Below are 12,185 nucleotides of genomic sequence, written 5' to 3'. Positions count from 1 at the left end.
ATGCACCTCCTGGTACCACAGCACCTCAAAAGCCCTTAAAACCAGGCTCCAGACTTCCCAAAACAAACTGGTCAGGCTCCTACTTGACCTAGCCTCCCGAACCCACCTCACCCCTGCCCACTTCGACAGGCTGGAATGGCTTAGGGTCGACGACAGAGTACAGCATCTTGCAATGGGTCTGGTCCACAAGATTCGATACACCACCAAGATACCCATGTACCTGTCTAGATACTTCCTTAATGTTAACGAAGTCCACACCCACAACACCAGAGGGAGTGCAACGAACCATGTACAACCCAGATTCGGCACAAACAAGGGACTCAATTATTTTCGCTCCTATGCCACCAAAATGTGGAACGCCCTACCAACTGTCATTAAGACATGCAAATCCCTTGACTCTTTCAAAACCGCTCTCAAAGGGCACCTACGGACGGCTGCAATTCGAAACTGGCCCCTGTAAAATCGGAATCCCTCAAACACGAACGCAAGGACAACACTAGAGACGGTCGCGGCCACACAGCCAACTCAAGGTATGGCCACTGAGCCAACTTGGGGACCCAACGCAGCTCCTCCAAGGAAAACAAACAAATTAACGGAGCTGAACGTGAATCCCCCCCACCGCCCACCCCTTTTTTCCCCTCACTGTATATGTTTCTTTTCCCTTTTTACCTCCTTTATGATGAATTCCTGTTCTGTCTATAGAAGTGTCTATTTGTACGTCTCTAAATGTTTTGATGATTTGAACATGGTGGACCCTATTGGAAACCAGTGTAATGCTTAATTGGGTCGTCCACTCACAGTTAACAGCCTTTGTATTGAGTTTGTGCTTGAAATGTACTGTAATTCTGCAAACTGTTAATAAATTCTTCAATCAATCAATCAATCCATTGTGGTCGTGTTGAGTGTTTTTAAAATGGAAGAGACTGGCTAACTCTACAACAGTCCACTACTGACACCTTGTGGTCAGCTCATAGTATTACATAGTAGACTTTTCAGAAAGTATTTATTTAAAGACGTTTACGCCGCGGACAAAGCCAACTCTTGTCGTGACAAATCATGACAATAAACACAATGTTTTGGGCCAAACAAAGAATTAGAAAGTAGAAAAAAAACGGCAGGTTACAACACTTTTTGTTGTTTTTCTTCTTTGTAATTATTTGTTTGGTCCAAAATATTGTAATTGTGTAACAGTGCGTGCATTCTGTATTGCGCATGTGTGACACACGTTGTTGACCCGGAAGTAAAGTCGTGTAGGCAAAGAGATTCTACAACAAGAGACGATTGTCCTTGCTTATATTTTTGTGACCACCACACTACACTCCAAGATGGCGGCACGTGCACATAGTGATATTCTGGATTACTGTTAATGTAAGATCTCAGTATTTATACTTTTGTTCACAGACCAGTTCTATAGAAGAGTTAACTATATGACTATAACAGTAGAATCGAATGAAAACATATTTTTCTTTGTACAGCAAACTTTTTTCATGTTGACGCAACCAGCGTCATCACTTCAAAATGGCGGAGGCTCTGACTGGGACTACATGGGACTAAACGGTGGGTCGTCTCTTGTTTTAGAATCTCTTTGGTGTAGGTTTCCATCCCAGAGGATTCCATGCTGCTTCGCGGTTTTCACAGTAGTCATAGCATCGTGTTTTCATCCTATTGTTTTAAATTTCACATAGTTATATATAATCGCGTTTTCACATAGTTACATACTCTGGTTTTCATCCTATGGTTTTCTTCTCATCTCAGCGAACAGAACAGAACGGCGCTGCTTGTCCTTCAGGGCAAAAGCGTCTCATAAAGGCACTACAATGCGCCAAATGGAGTCTGTACGGCTGAAGATAAATGAACAGCTAGCGTCGGTGGGTGAGGAGATAATATTGTTTGTTGTGGACAAACAGCGTGGCGCTGCTGATGTTTGTAGTGTGGAGCTCAGCGTCAGAGTGTTTGTGTTGGAGCGCCTCAGCGCGGTGGGAGAGTTCATGGTCAACCTCTTCCAGAGAGAGATGGAGACACTAGGAACTCTGCTGGAGACACGAAACGACACTAAACTACACACTGCAGGAGGTACGTCTGTTAACACAACACCAAACTACACACTGCAGGAGGTATGTGTTAACACAACACCAAACTACACACTGCAGGTATGTCTGTTACACCAAACTACACACTGCAGGAGGTATGTCTGTTAACACAACACCAAACTACACACTGCAGGAGGTATGTCTGTTAACACAACACCAAACTACACACTGCAGGTATGTCTGTTACACCAAACTACACACTGCAGGAGGTATGTCTGTTACACAACACCAAACTACACACTGCAGGAGGTATGTCTGTTAACAACTACACACTGCAGGAGGTATGTCTGTTAACACAACACCAAACTACACACTGCAGGAGGTATGTCTGTTAACACAACACCAAACTACACACTGCAGGAGGTATGTCTGTTACACAACACCAAACTACACACTGCAGGAGGTATGTCTGTTAACACAACACCAAACTACACACTGCAGGAGGTATGTCTGTTAACACAACACCAAACTACACACTGCAGGAGGTATGTCTGTTAACACAACACCAAACTACACACTGCAGGTATGTCTGTTACACCAAACTACACACTGCAGGTATGTCTGTTAACACAACACCAAACTACAGTACACACTGCAGGAAGTATGTCTGTTAACACAACACCAAACTACACACTGCAGGAGGTATGTCTGTTAACACAACATGAAACTACACACTGCAGGAGGTATGTCTGTTAACACAACACCAAACTACACACTGCAGGAGGTATGTCTGTTAACACAACACCAAACTACACACTGCAGGTATGTCTGTTAACACAACACCAAACTACACACTGCAGGTATGTCTGTTACACCAAACTACACACTGCAGGTATGTCTGTTAACACAACACCAAACTACACACTGCAGGAGGTATGTCTGTTAACACAACACCAAACTACACACTGCAGGAGGTATGTCTGTTAACACAACACCAAACTACACACTGCAGGTATGTCTGTTAACACAACACCAAACTACAGTACACACTTTAGGAGGTATGTCTGTTAACACAACACCAAACTACACACTGCAGGTATGTCTGTTAACACAACACCAAACTACACTAAGTGGTTTGCACCACTTAAAAACGTTGTTCTGGAAAGGTCCTATGTATGGCCAACTATAGTTGGACTCTATAAGCCTCTATAAAGGTCCTAGGGCCAACTATGTCGTGACTCGTGTGCACTGCTGCGCAGACAGTAAATAGCAGATCTGCAAGCAAGTTAACAAGTTTATCAAAGAGGAATTTGTTCCAAGCATGCGGCTGTCATTTGGATATCACCCGCATTCAATAGTACATAGGATTACATCACTGGGTTTTACAATAAGTAAACTCAATTCAAAAGATGCCAAAAGTTTTTTGTATTGTATACATTGTCAGACAAACTAAATTCAAAGTATTACAAAAGATACAAAATGATTGATCTTGAATACATTTATGATGAGGTAGCATAGATAGAGTATGTGTGTCACGAGTGCTACGCACTGTGAGCTTGTATATCTGCTATTTGCTGGCCGCAACACTGCGCAATTATAAGTCTGTTGTGCTCGATTCGATTCGATCCCCTGATATTCTGACTTAAAAGTAACACGGATTTAATTTACCACTGAAGTTGGAAGTTTCTCCATCATGGCAGCGTCCAAAAGATGAAATTACAGGAATAATGGAAGTCACTGGAGTTCTAAATCGAAAGTTGATTACACCACGCAACAGGTAGGAATAGGATGGAATGGAATTATTTTGTTGACAGGGAAGACAGCCGTAATTGACAAACGTGCTCAAGTTGTGACAGTTTTCTGAAATACCTATGTTGCTGTATCAGTGGTGCTCAATATTTCATGTCAAGGACCCCAAAAAGTATATGTAATATGCCTCCGCCCCCCATCTGAAAATATGTTGTTCCAGGGACCTCCCCAGTAGCAAAGATTTGAATTAAAAACTCGCTCTGTTCAAAGATTCAAAGATTTCCAAATATTCAAAGATTTCAGGCACATTTTCACGATTTTTCTAAAATAGCAGACCTACAAGTTCATAGCGCGGCACTCGGTGCCGTGCTATGAGCTTGTAGATCTGCTATTTTTCAATAGCTAAAGTATAACATAATGCTTTAAAACACCAAAAGGGGTTCCTGCCCAAAATGGGTTAAATTAGACAGCGCTGCGGAACACTTGCTATGTTTGTCAAGCAGAGATTTGAGACGATTTATTTGTCTCTCTCAAAAGTTACCCATACAGGCGTGCCAATGCAAACATTTGACTTCGGGCGGTGTTTCTGTCATCATCTCATCTTTTCTTGACTGTGCTGTCAAAGGCAGTCGCGTCCGACCCTCCTTAAGTTTCACTACCAACGCCTCCATATGATTATCGCTCTATTGGACCGGCTGCTACTGGACGGGAGTTAAACAATGCAATGCACAGTGGAAAACCTCCCCCGTTTTCAAGGCAGTCGAGCGATAATCACGGAAGCGTTGGTAGTGAGAGAACGGGCTCGGACGGGTGCTACTGGAAGTTAACAAGCGTTGAAGCGAGGATGCGCACGGATCAATGACCCACCGTGTGTGCAAACTGCAATCATAAGGTGGTTAGAAACATGATTTGACCAATACCACTTCCAAAACATTGTGCGCTATGCGCGCCACGATATTAGTGTCATTAATGTATTTGTCATTTCAACTATGTGCCTCCGCTCTGCCGCTGAGGGTTATATCAATAATGGAGTGATCCAATATAGCTCTACATGAAACCCTAGAGTACGCCTATGAACCCTTTCATGTGGGTGCAATTTGAACCAATTGACAAGTTTCCTTTGCATTATTTTTAATTGGACGGACAATAATATTAAATCCTGCGTCTTCTCTCTCTGTCTCTCTCTCTCTCTCTCTCTCTCTCAGATGCCTCCAGTATGACGGTGGTGGAACCTCAGAAGCGTGTCCGAGGCCGTCCCAGAAAGTATCCCGTGGGTCTGCCCTCCCCTGCGCTACAGTCTGCGGTGATCCAACCTGAGAGGCGTAAAGGTGGCCGTCCCAGATTGAGTGAATGTGACGGTCCTGTGCCCTCCCCTCTGCCAGAGGAACCGGAGGAAGAGGAGGAGAGAGCAGGAAGAGAAGAGGAGACGGGAGGAGAGGATGAAGAGAGGACGGGAAGACAGAATGATGGAGGAGAGGATGGAGAGAGGACAGGAAGACAGCATGATGGAGGAGAGGATGGAGAGAGGACAGGAAGACAGCATGATGGAGGAGAGGATGGAGAGAGGACAGGAAGACAGCATGATGGAGGAGAGGATGGAGAGAGGACAGGAAGACAGCATGATGGAGGAGAGGATGGAGAGAGGACAGGAAGACAGCATGATGGAGGAGAGGATGGAGAGAGGACAGGAAGACAGCATGATGGAGGAGAGGATGGAGAGAGGACAGGAAGACAGCATGATGGAGGAGAGGATGGAGAGAGGACAGGAAGACAGCATGATGGAGGAGAGGATGGAGAGAGGAGAGGAAGACAGCATGATGGAGGAGAGGATGGAGAGAGGACAGGAAGACAGCATGATGGAGGAGAGGATGGAGAGAGGACAGGAAGACAGCATGATGGAGGAGAGGATGGAGAGAGGACAGGAAGACAGCATGATGGAGGAGAGGATGGAGAGAGGACAGGAAGACAGCATGATGGCGATCCAACATGGCATCCAGGTGACAATGGAACACTTTACTTTGAACTATTATTATGGCCAGAGCACTGCACAGCAGTGCGAAGCCGTGGTGATCAAGTCCCAACTTACGTCCCAGTAGCTACCCTCGATCAATTTACAATTTAGGCATTTAGCAGACGCTCTTAATCCAGAGCGATTTACATTAAGCAAGAACAAAAAAGCATGGGAATACATCACATATATAAAATGCATTTATCATGAAACATGCGTATGCTAAGAACGTAACTAGAACATATCTATATAATAATACTATACATTTAAACTATACATATATACTATACTATACATATGTACTATGAAGTGCTATGACTACATACAATTATTGTGCTGTCTACATGACATGCTATAAGTCTGTTTCTAACGCTATCCAATTCTAAAAAGTGCTATCTAAGGGGGTAGGGTAAGTGCTATGGGCCTTGATGGAGTCTGAACAGGTGGGTTTTCAGACTACGGCGGAAGATTGGGAGTGATGCTGCAGTTCTGATCAGTCCCATTAGGGAAAGACCAAGGCCACACAATCCTCCAATCAGGAGTGGTGGATTCCTATGCCGCAATGCTTCCGCAGGCTCCACCTGAGCAGCAAGGTGGTGCCGCAGGCTCCACCTGAGCAGCAAGGTGGTGCCGCAGGCTCCACCTGAGCAGCAAGGTGGTGCTGCCGCAGGCTCCACCTGAGCAGCAAGGTGGTGCTGCGGGCTCCACCTGAGCAGCAAGGTGGTGCTGCGGGCTCCACCTGAGCAGCAAGGTGGTGCTGCAGGCTCCGCTTGCGGCTTGAGTGGCCCTCCTAAAGGCCTCACCGAGGGTTTGTTGGGCTTCCTCCTCACGGACAAGGACTATTAAAAGTACACACACACACACACACACACACACACACACACACACACACACACACACAGGCCGCAGCAGTACGGTACAGATACAGACGAGGCTCTGGATACAGCAAGTGCACATTCTATGTGTCGCAGTTCTATACCTTGATTCATATTTCTGTAGTATGGCGACGTCGTTCGCCAAAAAGATCAGATCTACAAGCGAACAACGTGTCGAGGCTATCTATTCCCCTAGCTTCCACCCACCGCACCGGCTCTCCCCCTTCTAGCACATTGTCGCTGTTCCTCCCTGGCAGGCCAGGCAGCAGAGTGAACGCAGCAGCAGGATAGCATCAGACATACAAGCCTAGAGTATCTGAACCCTTTTATGTGGGTGCAATTTACACTATTGACAATTTAGGCATTTAGCAGATGCTTTTAATCCAGAGTGATTTACAGTAAGTAAGAACGAAAACATAGTAATACATACAATTCACAAGAATTATACATAAGCTAAGAAACAGTGGAATATCTATATAATGAAACTATATGCATATACACTAGACTGCTATGTCTACATATAATGCTATCTAAGTTGCATAAGTTGAGCCTTTGCATACGCCTGCAAGGTCGTCGAGGCTAGGGCAAGTGCTATGCCCTAAGATGGAGTCTGACGAGGTGGGTTTTCAGACTATGGCAGAAGTTTGGGAGTGAGTCTGCATTCCATAGTTTTGGAGCCGGAAGGGAGAAGAGGGTGGAGCGCTGTTGGCGTTGGCTGATCTGAGCATGGAGGGTTTGTTGGGTCCGATCAGACTGCGGCGAGATATGGGGTTGCTTTGAATAAAAGGCCAGGATCAGAGTTTTGTACGGGCAGTGACCGGGAGCCAATGGACGGAGCGGAGAAGGTGGGAGACAACGAGCTGCGGCATTCTGGACCAATTGGAGAGGCTTAATAAGTGCAGAGTGCACATGCTGGTAGGCCAGTAAGGAGAGAGTTGACGAGCTTTGATTCATGTAGGCATTCTTTTTAATAAGAGGTACAATAATATTAAATCCTGCGTCTTCTCTCTCTCTCTCTCTCTCTCTCTCTCTCTCTCTCTCTCTCTCTCTCTCTCTCTCAGATGCCTCCAGTATGACGGTGGTGGAACCTCAGAAGCGTGTCCGAGGCCGTCCCAGAAAGTATCCCGTGGGTCTGCCCTCCCCTGCGCTACAGTCTGCGGTGATCCAACCTAAGAAGCGTAAAGGTGGCCGTCCCAGATTGAGTGAATGTGACGGTCCTGTGCCGTCCCCTCTGCCAGAGGAAGAGGAGGAAGAGGAGGAGAGAGCAGGAAGAGAAGAGGAGACGGGAGGAGAGGATGAAGAGAGGACAGGAAGACAGCATGATGGCGATCCAGCATGGAATCTAGGTGACAATGGAACACTTTTACTTTGAACTATTATTAGGGTCAGAGCACTTCACTGCAGTGCGACGCCCTATTGCATAGAGCGTCGCAGTCCCGCCCCCTTTCATGACAACGACAGGCCCAGGAAATAATTCCCCAGGCATTTTTCCCATATACGTTTCAAAAAGTATTTATTTAAAGATTTGTAAGACTCGAACAAAGCCAACTCGTATCGTGACAACTCATGACAACAAGCCGAACAAATAATTAGGAAATAAGGAATTCCTTATAAGGAATAAGGGGGGAAAAAAGCAGGGTACGACACTTTTCTTTGTTGTTTTTCATGTCATTATTTGCATGAACGGCTGTAAGGTCGTTGAGGCTAGGGCAACTGCTATGCCCTAAGATGGAGTCTGAAGAGGTGAGTTTTCAGACTATGGCGGAAGATTTGGAGTGAGTCTGCATTCCATAGTTTTGGAGCCAGAAGGGAGACGTTAGCTTTATACCTTTGATAAACAGTGTACACACAATGGTTTGTATTCCTTAAGGTGCTTGTATTCCATTTGACATCCTTCTCCTGTCACGCAGTCTCGCTGCTGTGTTTGCACATTGTTGTACTTAACAAGATATGTTTTTTTGTCATTAGTCCTGTGTGAGTCGTAATAAATTATTTGAATGAACAGTATAACACTTACACATACGTGACATGACGGACCGGTTCACTTCACTGGTTTGGGTTGTGTGCGATGCACTGCAGCAGTGTACTCCGCTCGAAATGAATGAATCTCATGAATGAATCTCATGAATGAATCTCATGTGTCATTTTAGTTTTGATTGTGTACAGGCTACTTCAACTTTGTTGCGCGGCGGCGGTACCGCACACCCAAAATAGCCGCTCTACAAGCTCACAACGCGTCGCCTGCGGTGCGTTGTGAGCTTGTAGAGCGGCTATAATTCCGTGTGTGCAGCGCAAGCACTGCTCTCAATTAAGAAAGATTTGGTGCAGATGTGCTCATTGCGCTGATGACGGTCGAGGTTCAGAGCCTCAGAACGGAGCACTTTTCTCCAATGGTCAAAAAGGCAGGGGCTAAAGCGCCCTTTCATAAGCAACACATTGATTGACAACACGCTGATGGTTTCAGCAGGACAGGAGTAGACGGTAGACACAGGAGAGCAGGTACCGGAATGCTTTTTTCCCTCCTTTTTTGGGAGGGGGGGCCCGTCAAGCCCGCCGCCGATAATTGCGCTGAAAACCGTCCGCCCGCCCCGCGGGACCTGCGGGCAACGGGCTGGCCCGCGCATCACTAGTATGCAGAGTTTCAATTTGGTGTTTATCCCATTTTTCCGGTTCTTGATCGGCAAGTGGGCCCCAGACTTCGCAACCATAGAGGGAAATGGGTTCTATAACAGAGTCTAGTATCTTTAGCCAGGTTTGTATTGGGATGTTTAACTTAATGTTTCTTTTGATGGCATAGAAAGCTCTTCTTGCCTTGTCCCTCAGGTCATTTACAGCTTGTTTGAAGTTACCTGTGCTGCTGATGTTTAGGCAGAGATAGGTACAGTTCTTTGTATGTTCTAGTATGGTTGTATTTAGTACAAATTGTTGGTGTTGGGGATTAGATCTTTTTTTGGAATATCATAACTTTAGTTTTCTTTAGGTTAATGGTCAAGGCCCATGTCTGGGAGAAAGTGCAGGAGATTGAGTTGCTGTTGTTCTGGAATCTTTTGGAGAGCACTTATAACACAGTTAAACAACATAATGAGACGGACACGATTCAGAGTTTCAAAGTATTGGAATCTTGTATTCGAATACGGATCCAGCGTCAAGCGTTACAATGGAACACCATGTACTGACTCAACACAACTCAGTCAGACTTCAGCTTAAATACATTTCCTACCCCCCTCAGGGAGTAGGTGGGTCTTTACAGCTGAGACAATGAAATGACCATCCCCTCAGTCCACAAGTCACAGGTCAAATGTCAGTAAAGATAATAATGGGACAGAAAACAGCTTCTCATATGAGTGATTTGATCTCCTTAAATGCATAACTTGGTGTATTCCACATTTCCTCGACACTGTTGTAGTCCTTCTTTGGTTGGAGATAGCAACACCAGATCATCTGCGAATAGTAAGCATTTGACTTCTGTGTCTACTAGGGGGATGCCCGGTGCTGTGGATTGTTCTAGTGTTTTTGCCAGTTCATTGATGTATATGTTAAAGAGGGTTGGACTCAGGCTCTCTCTCTCTCTCTGTCTCTCTCTCAGATGCCTCCAGTATGACGATACAGCACATGGTGGTGGGACATCAGAAGCGTGGCCGTGGCCGTCCCAGAAAGGTGGAATCTCAGAAACTTGGCCGTGGCCGTCCCAGAAAGGTGGAATCTCAGAAACTTGGCCGTGGCCGTCCCAGAAAGGTGGAATCTCAGAAACTTGGCCGTGGCCGTCCCAGAAAGTATCCCGTGGGTCTGCCCTCCCCTGCGCTACAGTCTGCGGTGATCCAACCTGAGAAGCGTAAAGGTGGCCGATAGTTGCTGTTATCTTTTTTTTTGCTGTAACTGTTTGTCAAACAGTTTGCACCATTGACCAGTTTCACACACAGAAGGAATTACTTGTTCTCCCCGACACTGCATACTTCTCCCCGACAAAGTTGTTTGCAATGTTCGAACGTCACTCGATATAACTTCTAACCAAACGCGGGTGAAATAGCGAAGGGATCCCTGCATAAAGAGGGCACACGTGCACGCATGCACATGGACAGATTGATCTGGATCAAAAACAACCATTAGCACCTCGCTTACAAAAACGTGTGAAGGGCGTGAATGGACATAGGAATGACTGACCCCACTGGATACATATCAATGGTCCCCACCACCACCATGACCTAAACCAAACAGGAATTAAGTCAGCCATTTTTTATTTATTGTGGCGTTTTGGCGCAATTTCTGCTATTTTTACAGGGTCACACTTTAACGAACTCCTCCTAACAGGATGATCCGTTCCAAATCAAACTCGCTCTGCGTACAAAAAATACCTTAAAGTACAACTTTAGTTTTTTTTCAACCAAGGTTCATGTTTTAGATTATTAGAGAAAGTAAAATATGAGTGTTCATTTTTGAGTGGTGCAACCACTCCAAGGAACAGCAATGTCCGTGTTCAACCGTATGTTCATGTTTGTGTGGCGTTAATGAGCACCAGTACCAATGAGTACCACAAGTGGCGCTGTTGTGCCAGAAACAGAGAGAAAGAGATAGTGCTGCACTGTTGCCTGTTAATGAGAGAGGGGGGAGGGGGGATTTGCAACACTCGGTTCACACGGGTGTGATTTTTTTTTCATTTGCTGCTTTCTTTCGTTTTAGGGATTTTAGCTATTTTTGGCAGGGGGGCGGGGACATGATTCGATTTTTTTTACACAATTTTATAGCGATTTATTTTTGTATTATTTACTGCAGTCCTACTACACCCCAGGAAATTACATCTGGCCACAAAAGATCACAGGATCTACTGAATGTGAAGGGGTGACAAACTGACATGTTGAGCCATACAGCACAGTATGGCATACCTATACTATCCTCCTCACACAATTGTACAAATCCCCCATTTAGGCCTGACCTCAACATTTAAAAAATAATCTTCTAAATCCGCCAGTTTTCTGAAATAAATATTTTCACGATTTTTCAAAAATAGCAGACCTACAAGCTCGTAGTGCGCCACTCGGTGGCGCGCTATGAGCTTGTATATCTGCTATTTTTCAATAGCTAAATTATAACATAATGTTTAAAACACAAAGGGGTTCCCGCCCAAAATGGGTTAACACAGACTGCATTAGTATAGCTCATGTCAAACACTTCAGAGTTACAGGTGGTTACATACCAACGGACAGTGTGCTCCTGGCAAAGGGTTTGTGATTGAATGAACACCACTACTAGAAAATACAAAATACAAGCTATACCTGCGCAGCTGCGCATGCTCAAAAGCAGTCAGTTTCATACCCATAACTATCATACTAAGACATTAATACAACAAGTGTATGCATTAAGCATTATGTAAATATGAAATTATGACAATAGTGACATGAAATCATGAAAAATGACAATTATGATTTTTTTCTTTTTTTAAACATCCCACAGTTCCCATTATTTATAAAGAACTTTTTTATACCCATTCATTTTTACTGATGTTTTTAACCAATGGCCCAAAAGAAT

The 12,185-nt window shown here is 44.9% G+C and overlaps 1 protein-coding gene across 10 annotated transcripts in view; it reads left to right on the top strand.

The window, feature by feature from the left end:
* Positions 1-1,242: 1,242 nt before the first annotated feature.
* LOC306928515 (uncharacterized protein) overlaps positions 1,243-12,185 on the top strand; it is a 35,340-nt gene continuing 24,397 nt past the window's right edge. For 5 of the 10 annotated variants that reach the window (XM_079508705.1, XM_079508708.1, XM_079508699.1 and 2 more), the window contains exons 1-5: positions 1,308-1,590; positions 1,756-2,073; positions 4,985-5,776; positions 7,724-8,008; positions 10,249-10,500. In XM_079508705.1, the coding sequence (XP_079364831.1) occupies positions 1,428-1,590; positions 1,756-2,073; positions 4,985-5,776; positions 7,724-8,008; positions 10,249-10,500 (1,810 nt within the window). In that variant the 5' untranslated portion in view covers positions 1,308-1,427. Of the gene's footprint in view, positions 1,591-1,755; positions 2,074-4,984; positions 5,777-7,723; positions 8,009-10,248; positions 10,501-12,185 lie in introns of all 10 variants that reach the window. The other 5 variants (XM_079508704.1, XM_079508703.1, XM_079508702.1 and 2 more) reach the window with 5 other exon arrangements.

The sequence above is a fragment of the Electrona antarctica genome (assembly GCF_951216825.1).
Source record: "Electrona antarctica genome assembly, chromosome: 8".
In the NCBI taxonomy this organism is placed as follows: domain Eukaryota; kingdom Metazoa; phylum Chordata; class Actinopteri; order Myctophiformes; family Myctophidae; genus Electrona; species Electrona antarctica.
Note: the sequence above shows the minus strand (reverse complement) of the source record. Positions and strands in the feature narration are given on the sequence as shown.